At 37.9% G+C, this 22,351-nt stretch overlaps 2 protein-coding genes, 1 long non-coding RNA gene and 1 other non-coding gene across 6 annotated transcripts in view; 2 read left to right on the forward strand and 2 right to left on the reverse strand.

Annotated features, from left to right (window-relative positions):
• The window catches only part of LOC122669031, a 37,996-nt gene extending 30,402 nt beyond the window's left edge, over window positions 1-7,594 (forward strand). For both annotated transcript variants that reach the window (XM_043865650.1, XM_043865657.1), the window contains 3 exons: window positions 3,771-3,896; window positions 5,020-5,109; window positions 7,160-7,594. In XM_043865650.1, the coding sequence (XP_043721585.1) occupies window positions 3,771-3,896; window positions 5,020-5,109; window positions 7,160-7,288 (345 nt within the window). In that variant the 3' untranslated portion in view covers window positions 7,289-7,594. The remainder of the gene's footprint in view (window positions 1-3,770; window positions 3,897-5,019; window positions 5,110-7,159) is intronic.
• LOC122669043 lies at window positions 6,731-21,830 on the reverse strand. The gene is made up of 3 exons (XR_006333956.1): window positions 21,802-21,830; window positions 21,118-21,119; window positions 6,731-6,844 (listed from the first exon to the last, which is right to left on the reverse strand). It is a non-coding gene; the product is annotated as an uncharacterized LOC122669043 (long non-coding RNA).
• Window positions 12,151-12,222, forward strand: TRNAG-UCC. Its single transcript has one exon. It is a non-coding gene; the product is annotated as a tRNA-Gly (tRNA).
• LOC122669017 (calcium-dependent protein kinase 26-like) lies at window positions 13,677-18,817 on the reverse strand. 2 transcript variants are annotated; one of them, XM_043865637.1, is made up of 5 exons: window positions 18,661-18,817; window positions 17,156-18,023; window positions 16,760-17,056; window positions 14,111-14,530; window positions 13,677-14,029 (listed from the first exon to the last, which is right to left on the reverse strand). In XM_043865637.1, the coding sequence occupies exons 2-5, from the start codon at window positions 17,742-17,744 to the stop codon at window positions 13,758-13,760; spliced, it is 1,578 nt and encodes a 525-aa protein (XP_043721572.1). In that variant the 5' UTR covers window positions 17,745-18,023; window positions 18,661-18,817; the 3' UTR covers window positions 13,677-13,757. The 2 variants fall into 2 exon arrangements, with proteins under 2 accessions (XP_043721572.1, XP_043721564.1); XM_043865629.1 differs by lacking the exon at window positions 18,661-18,817 and having other exon boundaries at window positions 17,156-18,066.
• Window positions 21,831-22,351: the final 521 nt, after the last annotated feature.

Here is a 22,351-nt window from a genome sequence, read left to right on the forward strand (position 1 = left end):
GATGGAGCGATGCCTGTCTTTTCTTAGGCTGCTCCAATAGGTTTACGCTTATGATTAGGAGCTTAACGGCTTCATGGAGATTGCTGAATCAGGAATTTGATGTTAGACGCAGCAAATATTTAACATTCATGAAATATTTCTTGATGTTCTAAACGTAATAGCACTTGCCCCTGACCCTAAATCTGTTCCTTACTGTGGAATTGGGGATTGGAGGTTGTAGGTGGTTGTCGGAGGTTGCAGCGGTGGAGCAGAAAGAAATAAAGAAGAAGGAAATGGTGGGTCCCACATCTTTATGTTAAAAATTAAAAAACACATTAAGGGCAATAGGGTAACTTCCTAAACGAAAAATAGGTATATTTGTCAGGTTTGCTTCGTTTTTTAAATTTAGCCGTTAAAATACTAACAGACTGGGGTTAAGTGAAGTCAAGTTTGAAAAGTAGGGGAGGTCTGAGTAGTTGTCAGAAGGGAAGGGGAGGTTCCCTGAATTGTCAGAAAGTTCAGGGGAGGTCTGAGTAATTTGCTCAATACACCTCTTTAAAGTCTTCTTTTGACTTGAAATCCCAGTTATACATATATTGCATATAAATGTATAGCCGTATTTTTTATCTAGAGAAGTCGTATTAAACATGTATCATATCATTGCCGTATGCGTTTTATTCCACCAGATTTTTTAAAAGTATTACTGCCGTCTAGTTCGTTTAATTGCCATATGTATCCGTACCCATTCAATTGTCGTTCCCGAACTTACTAAGGGCCTAGCTCAGCCCAGCCTAGGTTAGGTTGGAATATCTCAGCTGGGGCCCAGCCCTATCCCTTATTGACCCTGATTTTATGGCTGGGCCGGGTTGGTCCTGATTGACTCTGTCAGACCCTAATGTTTGCCATTTCAGGGCTGGGCTGGCCCTGATTGATCCTAGCTGTCCCTGCATTTTTTTGCCATTTTGTGTCCCTATATACACTTTAAAAAAAGGGAAGAAAAATGAGATCACCAACACCACTAATTCATAAAATATTTATCTGTTATAATAAATCAAGAAAACATAGACCCCATAATATATCAATAACATGTAAATATAGACATTAAAAGGAAAAATAGTTCAAAACAAACTTCAAAGTCTTTCAAACCCACCCAATAACCCCCTTCACCCCCACCTCCAAAAAAAAAAAAAATTTGATAAATAATCTTCAATCATCCATGAAGTCAATTTCCATGATGCTTGAATCCTAAATTCCTGAAAAATACCAACCAAAAAGAGAAAAAAAAATCTATTAAGAATTATTTATGGCTACAAGCCCTTACCTGAAAAGGCCAAATAGGGTAGCAGATGTTATAATGCATCAAATCAAATTTATAGCATCACCACAATAATCAGGAATAGCTGAAAATATAATTAATGCAATTGAAAAACTTGTAAAGATAATCTTCATTTATAGTGTTAGTATTATTAATATGATTAAATGATACAAGGAAACTTAAAAATTTGTTACCCGATTCAATCTTCTTAAGTTCGTCTAAAATCTCTTCTACATTAATAGGTGTTGGTGTCCTTTGTAGCCAATTTTTGTGAACAAACCAAGGACTCTACAATCTTTGGCATCAATAAGCTATGGAACTGATCTAGAATGAAAAATCCCATCACCAGTGTTAAAAGCAAACTCTGAAGCAACACTTTGGGACAGGGATTGCTAAAACATCTTGATCCATCTTACTTAGAATGAGAGCTATTGACCTTCCACTAGTTCAAGATGCCCAAATCATCTGTATTGATCATTCTCAACACCTTCCAACAAATAACGATCCAACTTTGATTGTACTTGGAAACGCTCCTCTTTCTTCCAATTCTTGAAGAAATTCCCTTTTCAAAAATTTACTAACATTCTTTGTTGAAGCATCTATAGAAGTGGGAGTTAAATCACCTCCTATTGCACTAGGAGTCAACTTATGCATCTGGTAATACTGTAAAAGGTGGTCCATGATATTCCAAACCCTTTCAATCTTCATAGTAGCCTCAGATTCATGATATATTATTGAATAACAATACTTCACATACTTCATCTTAGAACGTGAAGTAAAAGCAATAGCCAACATGATGTTAACTTTATCTGTGCTATCCCAATATTTTTTGAACTTTACCTTCATTGTGACATATGAAGAAAAATAGCATCTCCACTTCTTGACCAATTGTTCAAGTGATTCAATCACATAGACCTCTTGAAAATAGATATTTACTGTAACATAAAGAGACCCAAACAACCTTGTAATGACATTGTAAAGCATCGCCACTTCTTGACCAATTGTTCAAGTGATTCAATCACATAGACCTCTTGAAAATAGATATTTACCGTAACATAAAGAGACCCAAACAACCTTGTAATGACATTGTAAAAAAAAACTCTAAAAACTTGAATAAGACTTGCTTTCTCCCAACTCTTGATCAGTTGGGACCCCATCCTTGCAAATCCATCCTAAAGTTTAGGCCTCTATTTTCTAGGCATTCAAAAGCTTTTTGAAGCTCTATAGCCATTTGTTACATAAGATATGTAGAATTCCAATGAGTAGGAACATTTAAATATAGAGCTTTCTTACGTACAATTTCAATATTTAAGACCCTTTTGGACAATTAAAATATGTGCACAAACCTCATATGAAAGAACTCACATGAAATAGCAAATAACTTTCTTTTTTCTCATCCAGATACAATGCAAAGCAATCTTTTGCCATAATGGTATGTGACTAAGCATTGAACTTAGGTTGCAAAGCCTTACAAAATCTTTTATACCCCTCCCGTTCCCCAATTATGAAAGCTAACTCATCCATGATAATCATGCAAGAAGCTCCTTTTGGCAAAATTTTGGGTCAAACTTCCAAGATGAGATAGAAGTGACAGTTTTACCATTACTCTACACAATTGCAAAATTCAAGAGCTTATGTTTCTTATCTTTATCACTAAAGGGCAAGGTTCAAGAATTCGGTGCCTATGCTGGTTTCGACCAGCCATAAACTGAGATATACCAGGTTTCGACCATATCTTGGTCGAAACCTGGTACTTTTCCCAAGCCAAATCTAAACCGAGTTTTCAAGGTCCAGAAGTTGTGGTTTTGCGCTGATTTTTGCTGTGATGCCTAGTTTTGGCATTTGAAACCCATCCATGCATTAGTTTCGCAAAAAGAACACTCAAAATGGTACTTGTGGTTTTGACCCAATTTGGTAGTGTATACTGTTCTTGGAAACCTGGGCTCGAAACCAAAACATACACTTATTTATGCCAAATATCATTTAAGTAAATGAAATCGTTTACTTAAGATATTATTCATAAATAAGCAAATACCCCATATTTGAATCGAATAAAAAATAGTTAAAAAATCAAACAAAAGGATAAAAAGTCAACCCCCTAGTTCAGAAACAAAAATTGTTTTTTCGGCAGTAGGTGCAATTTTCAACTTTTAAATGCTGGATTTTTTCTCGAATCTAAAAATTCCATAAATTTTAATATGATAAAACATTGCTAAAAACCAAAAGAGCAGTCAATATTCATTTGATGTCTAAAATTTATTTCATTCGCAAGCTTATTTTTGTTGCAATAGTGTTGCTATGCTTAGTAGTGATCCTTATTGTTTTGGGGTTCGTAGTTGTCATTTATTATGTCACTATTCAAGTGTTTGACAAGTTACAGATTATGTCAATTTGCTTATGTGGCTGGTTGCTTATTATCCATGCAAATGATAGATTGTATTCAGTGGTTAACCTTGCTTCTTTTCATGTACTCCAGTCAATTGATCCTTTAGATAAAGATGCTTGGAAAGATAAAGGCATGGGTTATCTTTCCATTAAATGCAAAGAGGGTGCAAGCAAAGCTACGAAAGAATCCAAACCGACTATTGTTGTTCGGAATGATGTATGTTTCTTTTTTGACTTTATTTTATCCCCTGATAATTTGAAATCTTGATCGTACATTCAAGCTTCATTTATTCCTGTGCTCTTGTTTGTCTTCTTTTCCCTGGACCAAAATATATGGTGAATGGAATTGTAAAGTACTGTATGAAGGTCATATTTTTATACCCTAATATTTATACGTTCCTGAAACACTTGGTACCTTGGCTCCTTGTGAGAGTAGGTGTAGAATTCATGAGGGTCCATGGGGTGTATGGCTGCCAAAATGTATTATGGTTGACTAGGATATCATATCATTGGGGGAAAAAGAAAACAAGATCAATATAGAAAGTTGTATCAGATGGGCACTAAACCATGATCCCCTAGCTCAATTGATTGGTGTATTTTATTTCAATTATCACTTCTTTTCAAGTACAGTGTGCCCATCCTCCAAAAAAAGGACGACAATCCTCAGCCTGGTTTTGATTGGTTTGTAAGCATAAGTTATAAGCACAATGTTACTCTGTTTCAATTGCTTAGTTTTTGGTCCAATCGTGTGAGAGTCTGTTCAAGCAATGACAGATCTGATACTTCTACTACCAAATAGTCAAGAAAATCCTTTAATTTGGTACAGTGTTGATCTATTGCCCTAAAGCTGTGTCATCTGTTTCTGGCACTAAAAGAAATTTCAGCAGGGAAGATGGTTGTGCTTATGATATTTAGCCTTATTCTTTAAAGGGAGTTCCTGTTCATGAACCATGCTTCCACCACTCCCTGGTGAGAGAAAGGGGAGGGTGTATTGGCTGCAGAAATGTACCTCTCATGGCCTATCCACAGAAATGCTCCGTTTTGGTAAAGCATTCTCATGTTATGTTCATATGACCCATCTGACTACCTGAGAATTGAGCTTCAATCTTTTGAAATAAACATTAAAGTGATCATTTAGCAAACTTTAGAGAGATAAGCAGCTAGTCTCACTTTCGCATATGGTTATCTATACACTTGATCTGGAAGCCCTTTCATGTGGCTTTATGAGTATAACACTCTTATATAAATATTAGCTCCATTTTTTTACTTATTGGATAACTTGAGAATTCCACTTCAATTTTTGAGCATTCAGTTTGCATCTCCCTGATGTTTGGTTGCAGGTTGGCAGGGTGGTGCTCAATGCTTTATTGTATTCAGGCATCAAAACAATCTTGCAGAAGAACTCTGTTGTTGCAATATTCCACACTTCGGTGAGGCATCTTCAAGCTGAATATTTGCAATAATTGTTTTGTGGACCCCGAGTGGTGATTTAAATATGGGAAAATTTATTTGTAGCCAAGGTTGGTTACAACAAGATTGCAACCTTACTTTTTTGCCCTTTTAGAATAACACACTTTTGTTTCTCTAATGAGGGTAAATCCTGTCATTTCACATGAAAACTGCATTAAATGACTTACTTTTTGAAAACACGACAAGGGGCAAAAAATTAAGGTTACAACTTAGTTGACACTTTGGTGATAACAAGTTGTTCCCTTATATATATATATATATATATATATGTGTGTGTGTGTGTGTGTGTGTGTGTAACCAACCCGGTTACAACACATTGTTGTAGCTGGACTTATTTTAGCACACCACACTAATCCTTTATAGGTGATGAGGGTTATTTTTGTAATTTCCCCCTCTTCTCCGTCTCCCTCTTCCTCTTCCCTTTTTCTCCGACTCCCTCTCCCTGCCCTCCACTCCGCTCTCTCCGCAACTCCCCGCCCCTTGCATCTATGTCCTTTGTTCTTTAGAACCAGTGGTTCCCTTGTACTGTAGCCTAAAGCTGGTCGCTATGAGAGTCTAGTGAAGCTGATAGCCGCGACTGAATCCTTGGGTTAAGAAACTGATAAGAAAGAAAATTTCTCCTCAATGGAGTGTGAGAATTCAGTTGGTGTTGAAGTAGATCCCCCTCTAAGATTTGGGTTAAGGATAGCATTCCAAGCGACCACACAATGGCCACAGCAGCAGAGTTGCCGCACCTTTGTAGATGCGAAGATCTAACCAAGGTGCACATCCTACGTCACCCAGCCCAGATTCCCTTCAAGAAGCTTGCATCAATTGCAACTGCTTGGAAATGGCAATTTGTTTGACGCCCCATTCTAATGCTTAGTTACGAATTCAACCAGGTTTCTATTAATAGTCTCATTCAGATATTCCTCCCCAATATAGCATAATCATCCACTTCCGCTACTTTCTTTTGACTTTGAATCGTCATCCTCCTTGGTGGTTGCCCAAGGCCCTCAGCAATTATCAATTTCTTAAATTGGGTGGAGCAACACGAATTGAGAATACCCCTCCCCCCCAAAAAAAAAAAAAGAAAAAAAAAAGGAGAAACCACGACTTCAAGTGATGGGATAAGTTGTCAGAATCAATTCCCAAATTTCCTTTGGGAATCTTTCATCCCAGTGATTGTCCTCCTTATCAACTGGCGCTGGCAACTTTAGGCATTGATGTTCTGCTGCTAATGCAAGCGGCCCACCACATTCATCTACTGATTCTTGGATCTAGAGCTAGAGCCGGAGCTGGATGCTACCCTCTTGGAGAAAAGCGTCAAACTCTCCTTGTTCAAGGGTGGTGGCAGATAAAAGGGAGGCCTTATGCCCTCCCCCTGCAACTTCTCACCACACCCTCCCTGCCCAACTCCCCATCTACGCTGCCCTGCCCCACCCCAGCCCACTGTCCTCTGCCCCACCCTTTCCCTGCCCCTGCCTCCCACCAGCAGGACCTCTCTCTCTCTCTCCCTTTTTGTGACCTTCTTGGTTACAAACAGACGCATATATGGGATATGGGATTTTCTTATTGACACTCCCTAAGGTGTCAATAGATTTGTAATCTTACTTTTTTCCCCTTGTCCTTATTCCCAAAAATTATTTAATGCAAGGGCAAAAAAGGGTTTTCTAAAAGTTGTAAGTCATTTTAATGCAGCATTTAATGCAGTTCCTATGTGAAAAGATTGCATAAAATGCTTTTGGGATAAAACAAGGGTCAATTAAATGAAGGTGTCAAGGTCTAAATACACCAATAGAGGGATGTCATTTAGACACTCCCTATATATGACCAATATTAATATCAAATTTTTTGTACGTTCTCACATTTTTTTTTGTTGGGATGTACTGATATGCATTATTGGAGGATTGAATTGGTGATGGTCTCTTTTGGCCCTCCTACAATGACAAGCATTTTGGGTAGTCATTTTTTTGCATTTACATGGTATTACTTTCATGAGCTCACACTTGTTTTTCTCCACTTTTACAGGATGAGAATGGTGGAAACAATGGTGGGAATGATGGTGTTATAGCACGTACCTACTTAATGAGGACGAAAACAGAGGAAGAGAGGAATAAACTGGCAGCAGCAATTCAAGAATATGCTCCAGCTTCTTGAAATAAACAAATTGATATATTCACACTTGTCAGCTATGAGACAGGCAATTTCTTCCTTGGTGATTGGTAAATCTTTTTTATTATTTTTATTCATGCCAATTTTGGAAAGGGGTAGCTTTTTTGAAACTGAATGAGTCAATCCTATAGCTCAAACAAGTGAGGTTATGATCTTCGCAAGTGAATCATGGTATGTATACGAGGCTTCTGTACTTGTATTATAAAATAGAGGGAATGAAAGTAGTTGAGAATGTATGATTACAAAACCAAATGTTACAATGGACCATTAGTTTGCTTTGAATCTTAGGAAGTCTATGCATTGAATTTTTCTTTAATAATAATAAAACAAATATGATATTTGTTTTAGCAAAGTTTTTCTAGAGATGCACCCTTGCAGTATTTCTGCAATGTGAAAGGTTGTTTTGTATGTCAAATTCATGGCCATTATAGTTGTCTGCTCTTTTTAGTTTTCGTCCTTGTATTTTTGTATTTCAGCTGCCAAACTAGGGCAAGACTGATGGCTATTCTGACTTTGATACGTGAAATTTTATTGTCAAACTTAATCATATGGACCATGATGCCTTAATTATTTCTCCTAAAATCACTCAGCTGCCAAACTAGGGCAAGGCTGATGGCTTTTATTGTCAAACTTAATCATATGGACCATGATGCCTTAATTATTTCTCCTAAAATCACCATGGAGCAAAGTGTAAAAACATCGAAGTGGGTAATGGGATTGGTCTCCATTGATTCGTGATCCAAATTGTCGAAGAATCAGTCGTACTCGGCCAGTATCAGAATTACTCGATTGGGCTGACTCGATTTAACTCAATATGTGCAGTGCATATTAGGATTGATAGTGCTGGCTGAAGATGACCTGGGAAGAGATGGTGAGAAAAATTATGGATTGGCCAAAGGATTAGCAACAAACGTAATATTAAACAGGATTGTATAATGAAACAAGAGTTGATAACAATGCACATTTTTTCTTTTTTCTTTTTTCAGACAGGAAAGATTGAGGAGTCTTTGGAGCAGCATTTGGATGTATTGTCTTCCATCAGTGAATTCTTTACGGCGAGTTGAGATTCAAATTTAATGGTGGACGGTTGGTTTATTCTTCCTTCGGAACTTTCAAAGATTGAAGTGTTGCTGGTGACAATTATGAAATTGTTGCTGCCAAAGATTGAAGTGTTGCTGGTGACAATTATGAAATTGTTGCTGCCAGTAGACGATGAGTACCTATGTTCTTGGAGCGGGATTGGTTTCTAAGACAACTTCCAACTTTAGTCCTTTGACTAGTTAATCCCAGTAAAGCACCTAGATGTTGGTTTTTTTTCCCCCTTTTTTGAAACGAGGCCATTGCTTCTTTTTATGTTGGGAGTAATGGGAACTAACAAGCACTAACTGTAGCCGGGGCTGGCGCTCGATCATCCCAAGTCTCATGTGCTAACTCTCACTGATCTTTTGCTGCACTGTCTCTTCCATATGATCTGTGCTATCTCTTTGCCTGCCTAGGGTCTTCCATCGCTGCAAATTATTGACGCCTACCAAAGGATGAATGGATTGAGGCTCCACTCCTACATACCTCAGAAATGTCTGAATGAAGCATCTACTCCAGCTTTGCTGTCGGACCCTGATTGCAGACAAAAAATCTAGAGAAAAAGGATAAAGCTAGTGAATGAAATTCAATATCAGGCGGTATGAGAACCATGTTATCCAACAGATTAAAGGCATCATAGAGAGGGAATGAGAAATAGATTGGCGATGGGAGTGAGGAGGGACGAAACAAGGGAGCCCGTCGTCTCAAGCCCAAGCGAATAAGTGGTCATGTTGGCAATTCGATTTCGCCTACACAACCATGAAGCTTGGTCCAACAAGGCCTGTTCTCTCGCTCAAGCCTCGTAGCATTCATATTCCAAGCACCAAGTATTCCCTTCCTGCTCAGATGCGTCAATCCGCCTATTTGTACCATTTCCTTCGCGTAGAGAACTCTAGGAGTTCTTGGTAGGAGGGAACTAATACTTTTGGAGTAAGAATTGTCACAGCGGATAGAACTATAGCCCTTCTCAGATGGTTTTTTTATTATTATTATTTTCTCACCCACTCTAAATATGCCATATATTGGATGTGATCATTAATGGCAGGGGAAATGATAAAGAAGGAGCACCTTTGTCCCAACGCCGCCTCCAGACATTGCTATCCAACCTCGATTCTGACAAAGCCGCACTTTCTCCGGCGAGTGGCAAACTACAATGAGATGGGGTTGCCTTCTGGCTTCTCCAGTCTATCCCATGTAACCACCTTTTGGTGGAATTGCCGTGTTCGTACAAAGTGAGGCCAAAATCCCGTATGTATCCACGATAACCACCCTACCATCAAAGGAAGTTATGTGTTGGTTTTTAGTAACCAATTCTATCTGAGCTTTTTTTTTTTTGATAGGTGAGGAGGAGGGAAAATGTGAATCAGGAGGCTTGAACCCATGACCCCTTGGATAGCAATGGATTTTTAATTTTTATGCACAAGCAGCTACCAAATGTGCTAGGTACTAGTTCACAATTTCTGAGCTTTGTCGAGACACACTTAAGTTGTGCTCAATGAACAAGATGAATGAGACTCAGAATACTTCTCAAAATAGTAAAAACCAAAGGCAAACCAAGGAGAAAGATGAGAGAGGATTGAACACTAAGAATTACTCTTAAAAGTGTCTAGGACATCATATATTTATAGAGGAGAGATATCGATTGGACATACCTTTCCAAAAGGGCTGAAGAGGTGTGTCTGTCAGAGAGAGAGAAGACGCAGAAAAAGAGCCATTGCTAAAGTTTGGTCCGTTATGGTTGACATTCAATGGAAAAACGTTGACGTCCATGGGAGTACTCTCATCCGATAACGGATAAAACATCAAACGGAGGACAATACATGTTGGAATTGTTCTATTCGATGACAAATTATGATGTTGAGAATAACTTAAGTTTTTCCAGATCTACGTACAACCGTTAGTAAAAACGAAAACACACACATTAGCACATCACAATGCCTAGCCTAGTGCATATGTGGAAATAAACCCCCCCCCCCCTGGCCTCCCCTAAAGACAAGAGAGTATAGTGAATCTTTATTCTGATGAATCCTATCCTTGTAGCTTCCATTATATTATATAAGTTTTACGTCACTCTCTTCCAAAACCAATGTAGAATTAAAGATTTTCTTGTTTGTTTTTTGAAAAACAATATCGAAGATTTGGGGTTCAATATTTGTAGAAGACAAAACAGAGTAAACCCTGAAAATTGGTATTTTGAAACTTATTTTTATAAAGACACTTGATATAACATATCTCCATGACATCAGCTAACTACATAATAAACTGAGATTGGTTGATGAAATTGCAACTTCTGCATTTTGTTTTACTAGTGGTTGGTGTGGGAGGACTCATTTCCCTTTGGTTGATAGATTTTGTTGCTAACAGTTTGGAGGGAGATCTTTCATATCTTTTGAGATCCATCCTACAATATGGGGTCAAAAAGCCAAAATAAGTGATTTTAGCCCTTCTAAAAAGAAAACAGATTCTTGAACCTCTTTCACGCTCATGTCACGTCGAGGTATTGTAGAAGAAAAAACTGCAAAATCGATTGAAGAAGAATACTTACCTAAAGGGTATGATCCATAACAATAAACCCCTCCTCGTCGTTGCATAATATTAAAGAATTTTTTCAACAAATAGAAGGGAAAAAAGTATTTTCATACCCTAGTGGCTCCATTATTAATGTGCCCATAATATTTTTTTTTCTCTCTTTTTAGAGTGAGAAAGATTGGTCAAAGTTTCCCTTGTCCACATGGTGAAGGTTCACCACGCCATCCTTGGGTTCACAAACCCTATAGGGTTTTAGTATGTTCCCCAAAATACCCTCCTGATACCTTCCTGCATGCATTTGAAGCCCTGTAGTGAAGGGATTCCCATTTACCCTGGCTTAAGGAAAACTAGGTCTAGAAAGATATATTATATTTGGAAAATGATTTTTGTGGGAGAACATGGCACTTGTGCCAGACACATGAGGGGTGAAATGACCACCCCGCTCCCATGAAATGCAAAGTGATGCCCATGTTGATGCTTCATCTTGCGCTTTCATTGGTCACCATGAGCATAGAGGGGCCACGCTTCCCCCATTTTATTTAACCCCCTCAACCCTTGCGAAGTCTAGATTTGTTTCCAAGGGCTCATTACAATCGAGGCTCCTCCAGAATGCTAGTCAGCACCTTTGGTGGGCCATGAATTTTTGCTACATGGAATAGTAATGTGACAATTCCAACCCTCAATATCTAATGAATAGTATAGATTGGGGCATATATAAGATTCTATACCAAAATTTAATAAAGAAAAATCTACCGAGTGCACAAGGCTTCTACCACTGTAGGGTTTGGAAGGGCTCATAATGTATGCAACCTTACTCCCACTTTATGGAGAGACTGTTTTTGAATTTGAACTCATGATCCCAGGTCACAAACAATCGTATCATTGTGTCGAGGCCGGCCCTCAAATTTCAATGATTCCTCTCATATACATGTCCATGCAACCCCTCCCCAACCGTCCTCACTCTTGTGTGCCCTTTTGGTAGTGGCACATCTTCCAATGCTTTGTTTTGCCTCTTGATCAACTCATATTGGACTACAACTTGACAAATGTATACAGGACCTTGAGATATATCTATCACAAAATTTGAGCCCTAACCACGCTGCAACATGCCATTAAGATTCAAGAGTACATACTTTAGCAGGCACACTTGATATCCATCAACTATCCTAAAATTGGAGACTAAAATAGAAACATATATAAAATTATATATAATAATATTTGTCTCTAAGTACTCATCAGCGTTTGTAGTCCAACGGTTAGGATAATTGCCTTCCAAGCAATAGACCCGGGTTCGACTCCCGGCAGACGCATTTAAACTTCTAATTCTTTTTTTGGGGGGGGCGGGAGTGTGGGGGCGTGCTTGGTGAATCCTCCTTGTAAGTAGGGGTGTAAATGAATATCCAAAATTCTAATTCTTTTTTTTGGGGGGGGGGGGGGGGCGGGAGTGTGGGGGCGTGCTTGGTGAATCCTCCTTGTAAGTAGGGGTGTAAATGAATATCCAAAATCCGTTTTCATAGCCGTGTTCGTATTCGTTTACCACTATCTAAATCCGTCATACAGATATGCTATAGCTATCTGAAAAGCTATATTTACATGTAAACGGATAAACTATCCGTGTCCATATCCGTTTAACACTATCCGAATCCGTCCGATAGCTAATCGGATGCGGATGCGGATGCGGATATAGCACTATCCAAGCCAAATCCGATCCGTTTACAGCCCTACTTGTAAGTGACTTTCATCCAACTTAAAAAATTAAGTAAAAGGAACCAATAGGATTAGCCTCGGAAAGATTTCAAATGGAAGGATAAAGATTCCACCATAAAATTCTTCTAATAGTGGGTGGTGGAGGTCCACCTGGGCAGGGGTAGGATGGTCATTTCAACCCTTCCTTGTTAGAAGAACTGGGTAACTGGGCCGGGCATAGGTGGTATTACTGGCCCACATAAATTTCGTTGCTTTTGTATGTGTTTATTTTATTTCATGTGCTCATTGTTCGTACATATACATTTTTTGTGTATTGTACACAATTAATTGAGTGAATATAGTTTTATATGTTGTACACAATTCCGTAAGATGCTCACGTAGAAAACACAACTAATCATCATTAATATATACACCTATTGATAATCGAAAAATTTTCACTGCTTCATCATGCCATGTGACAAACTATATTTGCATTAAAACTTACATGCCAACAGGGCACTAGTTGGACCAATCAGAAAAATTGCAAAGTAATATAAAATAAAAGGAAATAAATACAAGCTGTCAGTGTATACTTCCCTCTTACAATCCTTCTCCTCTCTTCTCATTAAATATGTGGGTTTTCTTCAATCCTCATTAAATGTGCTGCTCTACCATACTCTATTTTCCATTAGCTTGGCATGTAAAATGCCAATATAAACTGGCAGCATATAAAATTAGAATCACTCTCTTGCCATAAAAAAAACCCTTCTCCCATAAATTAAAAAATCAAAACGGTATAAAAAAATTACAACTTCAGCACCATAATGTTAAATGAAGTAATCTAGAGTGCAGAATTAGAAGGGTGTGTGTGTGAATTTGAGAACTTAGAACTCTCAAGCTCCACTGCAAATGGTATGGATGGCACAACCCCATCTGTGCCAAGATATGCTGTTTCACTGCGCCAAGAAGCAACAGCTAACAATTTCTCTTCACATGAAGAGAAACACATCATAACTCTTCACAACACCTCAAATAAAGCCTTCCTGAAACTAGCTGTTACTTGTGCCAGAGAGTTCAGCTGCTCCAACTCATCTTCGCAAGTTAACATATTACGTTAGATCAAATACATGATAAGGGAGACCTCTCCCTCACTCACAAATCAACAAACGAGCGAGGAGCTAAGTGATGGTGCACTTGGGAGGTGTGTACATGATGCCCAGCGAATAACTGACTCAGTCACCATGAGATCAAGCTGTGTATGTTCCCCAAGCCCAATTGTGTGGTTTCTCCTACTGCGAATACCCAACACCCGAGAGGTGGATGTCCCTAATACTACTCTCCGAATCTCAACCGGTTTGTGATCCATCTCTGCCATCTCATGCCCCAAGCAACCAGAAGAATCTAACATGAAGGGCTTCCCCAAGCTTGCCCCTGCACAACCCAGAAAAGATGATAGTTATTAACAGAGTTTCAGCAGGAATGGAGGATAAGGAATGCTAGAAATTCAAATACCTCCCAGAACCGCATCAACTTCTGATACATTGGCTGTGAAACGCAATGCATTATTCCTTTGCTCCACCACAGGACTTGGACTAAAGAAGGTAAAACTTGGCAAGGACTGAACAGGGGAGAAGAACTCCATGCCATTTGATTCACAACAGCTACCGAAAGAAAAGCCACCAGACACAGGACAGGGTCTGGCAGAATCAAGCAATAAAGAAGAGAATGATGATTTGCATGTGAACGCTGGCGAATTGCCTGGTTGGGCATCACCAGGCAGAGGTGAACCAGAGGTAAAGCTTAAGTCCCGATTCCTTGTGACAAATTGGGTGGAAAATGAGCTGCCACCTAAGTCCAAGTTCCTACAACCAAGGCAATCACGTTCATATGATTCTTCAGCCACATGCTCAAAATCTTTTATCCATGTATGATCTGCAAAAGGTTCACAACCAATACTTAAAACAAAACTTGGCAAAAAGAAAAGCATTGAAGAGTTTCTCAAACAATGGTTAGGGTTCAGAGTAGCCAAAACCAAACCCAGTATATTGAAACAAGTTGAATTTATGAAGCTGGAGGTCATGAATATGTTCTACTGGCGCTCAGTTGCTTTCTCTATGCTACAGGACAGTGGACTATGTTAAGACTAGAGCCTCCCTGGGTTGTCATGGCAAGGCATTCTTCCAGGGTCATTGGATGGATGCTGAAAGATAATTATGGATCATGGAGATTCTCCCAATCTCATCAGATCATGGTTTGAGGAATCGGAATCGGTATTGGCAAAGGCTGATACCGATTCCTGGTTGATCCCGTATCACTGGATCGGTACGGACCAAGGGTAAAAAGGTAAAAAAAAATCCGATTTTTGAAGAAAAACAAGGCTAGTTCAGTCTGATCCGGATTGGTGTCAGATCAGTATTGGCGAGATCAATACCGTATCTGATACCAATTCCTAAATCCCTGCATCAGATATGCATTCCTTTTCACTTCATCCTTGACCCTCCAGTGGAAGCCTTAATTGGCTAATGCGCCAGAAGATGCAAAGTGGGTTTTCCACTCCACTGTAGCTCATGTTTGTATATTTGTGCTTATCCTTGTTTTGTGGGCTTTGTACTATATCTACTATATTCTGATTCCCTGCTAATAATTTTTTTTATAGATTACCAAGAATATAAAAAAATAAAATCACGACAAAAGCTCAGCCAGCTAAGTCGGCACCACCAGCACATCCATTTTCTGTGGCGCTCCATTACTCATTGCAAACAATGCAATATAGTCAAAACATTTAGTCCAGAATGAAGAATAGTTGATTGCACAGCATGCAGAAAGGACTCTAATGAATATTTATTCCATAATTCCCAAAGTGAGTAAAAATAACCAAGACGAAATAGGTTGATCACTTAATCTGTTGCTAGCCAAAACTAAATGACTAATTGAGAATATAAAAGTACAAGTGTACAACCAGCAATTATGAAATAAAGTTAACAGTCTTCAATGTTTGAAACGGTGAAAGGGGGAGGGCAATGATAAAATCAAGGACAAGGAAAACTGCTTAGAGCTGGAGGTTAGATAAGGGTAAGAACAAGTTCGACTTTGCCGTTTGACACTCTGATGTTTATATTTAAATATCAGAAATTGCATGTCATTAAAAGCAGTCCTATCGCTGTTTAATTTGATGAAACATGCCTCAACAAAGGCAGCATAGACTCACTAATAGCTCCTTTCATGCACTATATGTTGTTCGTATTTATTTGAATGATATATTAAATGTTTCAGGGGGAAAAAAAAAAGGAACTCTAAAATTTCCCAATGTGCAGATCAGACAAACAAAACAGTATCCAATCAACTTGGAGTTTGGCATATAGAATCTTTCATGTGGGAACCACCTAACGAGTAAAGTTTGGCCCCAAACAGCCAACCCTTCCACGGGTAAGGTTCATGAGATTCCAAGCAACAGGAAAGTAAGAATGTAAGATACACTACTGATACACATTGACACCTAACCTAAGATGGTTAAAGATCCTTATGGAAGTGCTCACTGCTCATGGCAGGAGAATGTGTCAACAATAAGCCACATAATGAAGAAATACAAAAAGAGATTTCCTTCAGGCTCCATTTGTTTCATCATAAAATATGTTCTTGAAAATTTATCCCTATTTAGAAATTTTATTTTACATTTTTCTGGCATTTGTCTTTTTTTGGTTGGACATGTCAAGGAGACTTATTTGCGGCATAGTTGAGTGAGGGAAAAAATCCAACAATATGATGGAGGTGAGTCCCCATGGGTGCCAAGTGTATTAAATGATCAAGATAACACTACTACTTTGGGAAAACAGTGTCCTGAAATTTAAAATGGAAGTTGTTTTCCAACTTTTCCATTGCATTTCAGTACAATATTTCTCTTTTCTTAATCCTTATGCAATTTTGTATTGGTTTTCAACACATCCCATAAAAAAATAACGTTGAACAAAATGGACAACTAAGAGTATGAAAACCAAGTTTTATCCTAAAGTAAACCTTATAAGCAACCAAGACCCTTAAATTTTAAAGTAAATAATCAGAACCTGACATTCACAGTATCTATGGCACTGAGAAATATCCTACCTTAATAAACAGTGACACAGTCATAAATAAGAAAAACAACCAATGAGACATGCTACATACCAAGAACCTGTGCTGCAGTGAGCCTCTTAGCAGGATCTGTACAGAGCATTCCACTGATTAAGTCCTTGGCAGATGCAGATATGCCATCCCAAGGATCCGATGGGAACCGTAAATTAGATGCCCTAACAGCATCAAAGATCCTTGATTTGGTCTTGCCCCAAAAAGGCGGCACCCCACTAAGGAGGATGTAAAGGATAACCCCAGCACTCCAAACATCAGCTGCTTGGTTGTAGCCCCCTGCCAGTACTTCTGGAGCTATATAAAATGGACTCCCTACGGTTCCATACAAACTCTGGCCTGTTGAGGAACAGGACCTCAATGACTAAAACATTAAAAATAGAATGTTTCAAAAGTTTGATATAATCAAACAAACAAAAGAAAAATCGAAAATAATACCTGGCTTGATATAGGTTGCAAGACCAAAATCTGCCAATTTAATTGGTGAGGATGGGGCCGTTGTGGCCAACAGAATGTTTTCTGGCTTCAAATCTCTATGAACAACACCCTTGTCATGACAATACATAACCACTTGCATAAGATGACTGAAAAGAACCCTAGCCTCAGACTCAGAGAACCTCCCATGCTTCTCCAAGCGGTGGAAAAGCTCCCCACCGGCACAAAGCTCCATTACCAAATGCACATAATCCTCCTCTTCATAAACTGCTTTAAGATCCACAACATTTGGATGCCCAGATAACCTAGTCATTATTTCAATCTCAAGCTTGACACTTCGGACATCATCTAGTGTGATCAATCTTTCCTTAGCAATGGATTTGCACGCAAACACCTCTCCAGTGAATTTATTCGAGCATACACGGATAACACCAAATTGCCCCCAACCCAATTCCTCTCCCAAAACATATTGATCTTCTAATCTTGAGGTCTGACTTGAATCTAAGATAGTCTGAGACAGACCCAAAACTTTGTAGCAGCTGCAGGGTTGTGTTTTTGTCGTACTGATGCTGTTGCTCTTGGCAACAGCCATAAGAATATCACAGAACTCTCTCTATGATAAAATCGCAGCTATGTACTGCTGCGATCCAATGACCCTCTCCCTGTTCCTGGAGTTCTTCCTCATAACAATGATAACATGTCTTCAAGGTCAAAATATTTAAAGGAAGAGTCTCAGATGTAGTAGTTGAAGCTCGAGAACAATGTTTATAAAGTGTATGCGGACAGGATGATTGTAGAAGCTAGAACCTTGAATAATCAAAGATCAGAATTTTAACAGAGCTTTGCAATTCTTCTTTCCGTGTTTCATCACCTGGTGTTGAAATTTCAAACCAAAAATATTGTGTTTCAATAGTCAGAGAAAAAAACTGATATCCCAAAATTCTGTCTTCCAATATATATTTTTTAGGCCAACCAGACGAAGTCAAAAGACAAAAACAATAATAAAAATGAAGCTTTAAGAAGCAGTTCAGAAATTTCCTTCCGGGCCAAGGATCCCCCACCCCTACTCTGATTCTTACCAACGTCCTAAATTTCACTTCAACAAAAATAGGAGCAGAACCCAATAATGTAACAACCTGCTAAAGTCCAAACTGGTGTAAAAATATCAAATTTCATTGAAAACCCCCACAAACCCAACAAGAAAGACCCAAATTATACCCAAAAATCTGCACGGATCATCAAATAGAACATGAAACGAATGATAGAACCCTAGATCACTTTCAACCAACTAAAACAACAACCACTTGTCAGCCAACTAACTATCTGCAAGAAAACCAATTCATTTAAAAAAAAAAAACCCACGAGAAAACACACTAGAATTCTCTTCCAAACGGATTGAGAATTCAATAACAGAACTAGAAACTTAACCAAGCCCACATTTTGAATTGAGATCATAAGATCAAAGACCAAAACAAAAGAGAAACGAAGACCGGAATATATAAACTGACCTGAAGGAGCAGAGATTCAAAGGGAAGGAGAAGGTAGGAGAGAAGGAGAGAACTCCACTGTAGAAGAAGTACATTGGAGCTCTGCGTCTGCCCGAGCGACCATTCTCCACCGTTTTCCGTTGGTCAAGCTCTTCTTTGTTTCAGTCTCTCCCCGGACGCGAAAACTGGGTTTAATTAGGATTTAATATATTCTCCTCTTTCATTCTTTCTCCCAATATTATATTATTAAAATGTTCAAAAGTACAAAGGAAATTCGTTGGGAATATAATTGCGGAAAGTTGAGAAGCCTGTGTTGACGGCGATCATTGGGGGGTTAAATGCAATTAATAATAATTTATAGAGTTCTTTGTCAGTAACTATTTAGAATCTTTTACTGGATCAGGAGTTTTTTCAAATTATTGTAGAATCTTCTGGGGTTGTTTTTTAAACGCAGATAGGACAGGTTGCTCAACGGAAAACAAGGAAAAGTAAAAATTGAGAAATCTGATGTCACGAGTCACCACGACTCATGGCTGCTTTCTGGCCGTTGAATAGTTTGACTTTGATTGTTGAAATCAATGTGGACCGCCCGTTGGATTTCTGGGCCCCACAAAAAAAATAGTAGGTGCCAGCAGGCAGTACACGTGGTTTTGGAATTTTCATTTTAAATAAGATTTTTATGATTTTTTAGGCCCACATAAAGAAGGGCCCACATAGCGAAGTGGGAGTGGATTCGTGGAGTTTTTAGCCCAAACCATTCATAGTGCTATATAGCTTTATTCATTTTACAACGTGGATTCCTATTTTGACCATTCTAATAAGACCACGACCAATCTTTGTTTGCGAGGTTTGATGTGCTAGAACTTTATTTATCAATATTACTATTGAGTCAATATATGAATTAATAATTATTTCGTGCGCTCTATGTCTGGGCACAAAGGCAGCGTACCACACATGTTCAAATAGCATTGTTTTTTCCTATAAATATTATTTGTCACCACTCTTTGTATAATGTTACAACATCATCACCGTAAAGCAACAAGGAATTAGGGCTTTGAGGGAAGGATGAGATCAACCATCATTGAGATCTCGATACAATCTCAAGTCAACTTGATCAAGTTTTGGCTAGCTGGATTGGTCCAACTTGAGCACAACAATGATTCGAGGTTTGTTTCAATTGCATTTTAAGGGAGGGTTGCCTTATTTATCTGGGATATATCTAGGTTAAACTTCCTCAATTAAATCAAGAAGTATGACTTTCTTAATAAAGTCAACTTATTTTCCTAATAATTTCTCTTTCATTTATTATCTTAATCCATCTATCCTAGGTACTTATTAATATTAACTAGTCAACTTATGGTGTATCTCATACAAAAGTCTATGCAGGGCAAGAAACACATGTGAATTGTTTGACTTTGTAATGTTGTGTGTTGCTCAAGGAGTGTAGACTCCAAGTTTTCCTTCAGTTATATTGAACTAAGAATCTCTTCACCTTCTGCATTTGTTGCTATTGAATGAAATTCTTCGGATACTTAAATGTAGTTTAAGCATTTTGTAATGTACACAATAGAGGAGAGATTCTAACCATTGATTGATTGATTGAGAGTTACTTCACAACAAGGTGAAAAGAAAGTTTTTTCCATTTAGAAAATCGTTTTGGTGGAAATGTTTTTTCCTCACCCAAGATGAAGAAAGAATCTCTTCATTAACGGTGATTTGACACTTTGATCGGATTATGGAATAGATTAATTTTCACTTCCATTGTTGGTCCAAAATATCTTTCCTTAGGGAGTATTGTTATTAGTCTTGACTGATTCCGATATTAATATATATCAATCGTATCAAATTGCATCAGATGATTTTATCTTCACTTTTATTAAAACAATCAATTTTTGAACAACTTAATATTTACTATGAACCATTACATTGATACGAGGTAGGCCATATCCGATACCGATATTTAAAATCATGGTGAGCTCACGTATAGATTAATAAGTTTTCTCTTCACCTTAGGGCTTAGGTGATCACTGTTGGTAAAAGGTAACTCTGTCCTTTCTCCCGACCAAAATACCTAGATCAAATGAATGGGTTTCCAAATATTGGGTAAATTGGACCGGGTATGTCAGCATGAAGGGTTACGAAGGGCCCGTGTACTTGACCTACCAACCTACCACCAACCTTGGGGTGCCGTGGTGGTGGTGTTGTGTATACTCATCACATCCTTTTCAACCTTATCCATATGGTGGGTATGTTTTCTTTGTTTATTTTTAGAGAAAAAGATAAACACCCTCTCACATCCCACATGTGGATCTCATACATTCTTGTTCCCCATTAAAAACCACCTCTACTGGACTATTCAATTCCTAACAAGGAGATGGTTATTGGGTTTCTCCCATGATTTTTCATCTAGGACTGAAGACATGAGAAAGTTAGTCAACCTTAAGTGGATCAAGATGTGGGCTTAGGTGCAATGATAACTCCTCCAAAACATATCCCCCCATCCCTATCCTTCCCAAACTTTTTTTTTGAGTGATAAAAATACACATTTCTACTTCGCATTATAAAGAAGGGTTAGAGTTTCTGTTCACACATGGTGATGAGAGAGGTATTTCTTCACTATTCTTTCATTATAATTATACCATCGGATTGCGTTAGGGAGGGATAATTTTGATTTCGTATATGAGGGATGGAATTGTAATGATGAAAAATACTTCTATTATGAGATCACATAACCAGTAGAGAAAGAATCTCCGGGTGAAAGAAGACTTGGCCAGTAAATAAATAGTTATAATAGAATAATTAACAAACATATTCTTTGAATGGTCCACATGTGAAAGGTCTTCATGTTTGGTCTGACCAGTTGTGCTGCATGGAAATGTGATGAGGCAATCTTAATCATGGGATGGATAGAGAGGTATATTCTAGGTTGCTAATGTGTAAAAAATTTCTGACCCATATTCTGTCATCCTCTTTTTTTTTATGGGGACCGTCTAAATGACACATATGTATGTATATTTAGAATTTGTAACATTCTTGTGATTCTTTCAGTGTTTTATTCACAAAAGCTTATCAAGTTAAGATAAAAGAGAGTTTTCAAAATAATTTGAAAATGACTTATCAGTATCAAAAGTTATCATTGTTCTGCACTTTTTTCGAGTTCACATGTGAAATGACAAAATTTATCCTCATTGAAAAAAAATATGTTATACTAGATAACTAGAAAGACAACCAAAAAAAAAAAGTACAAATTCTTTGAAATAGGGTGTCAATAAGATTTTTTTTTTTTTTAATACTTTCTCTTATACTTTCAGTCATATATATATTTGTTCTCAACCATTTTCCAAATACTTTCATTATCTCTTTTAGATTTCCAAAGTTTTATTTTGCCACATGGCTAAATCTAGTCCTATTGAAAGTTGAAACACGACATTACGCAAATCAAATTAAGTTATACTTGTCCATAAAATTTGAGCCCCATTGAACTTGTACATGACATGTAAGTTGTACATGAAATTCTTTCATGTGAACTGTGAAAGGAAAAAAATAACTAAAAAATGACTTGACTTCGAAGTTTAGAATTTAACCTAGATATAAAAAGAATAATCTGAATTTGGACAAAATAACATTAAGCAAGCATGCATACCTAAAGTCAAGTATTGAGTTTGTTATTAAAAAAAAATAGTATGAAAAGAAGGAATCAAGAATTCAGTCA

Source organism: Telopea speciosissima, chromosome 1 (genome assembly GCF_018873765.1).
Source record: "Telopea speciosissima isolate NSW1024214 ecotype Mountain lineage chromosome 1, Tspe_v1, whole genome shotgun sequence".
Taxonomy (NCBI): Eukaryota; Viridiplantae; Streptophyta; class Magnoliopsida; order Proteales; family Proteaceae; genus Telopea; species Telopea speciosissima.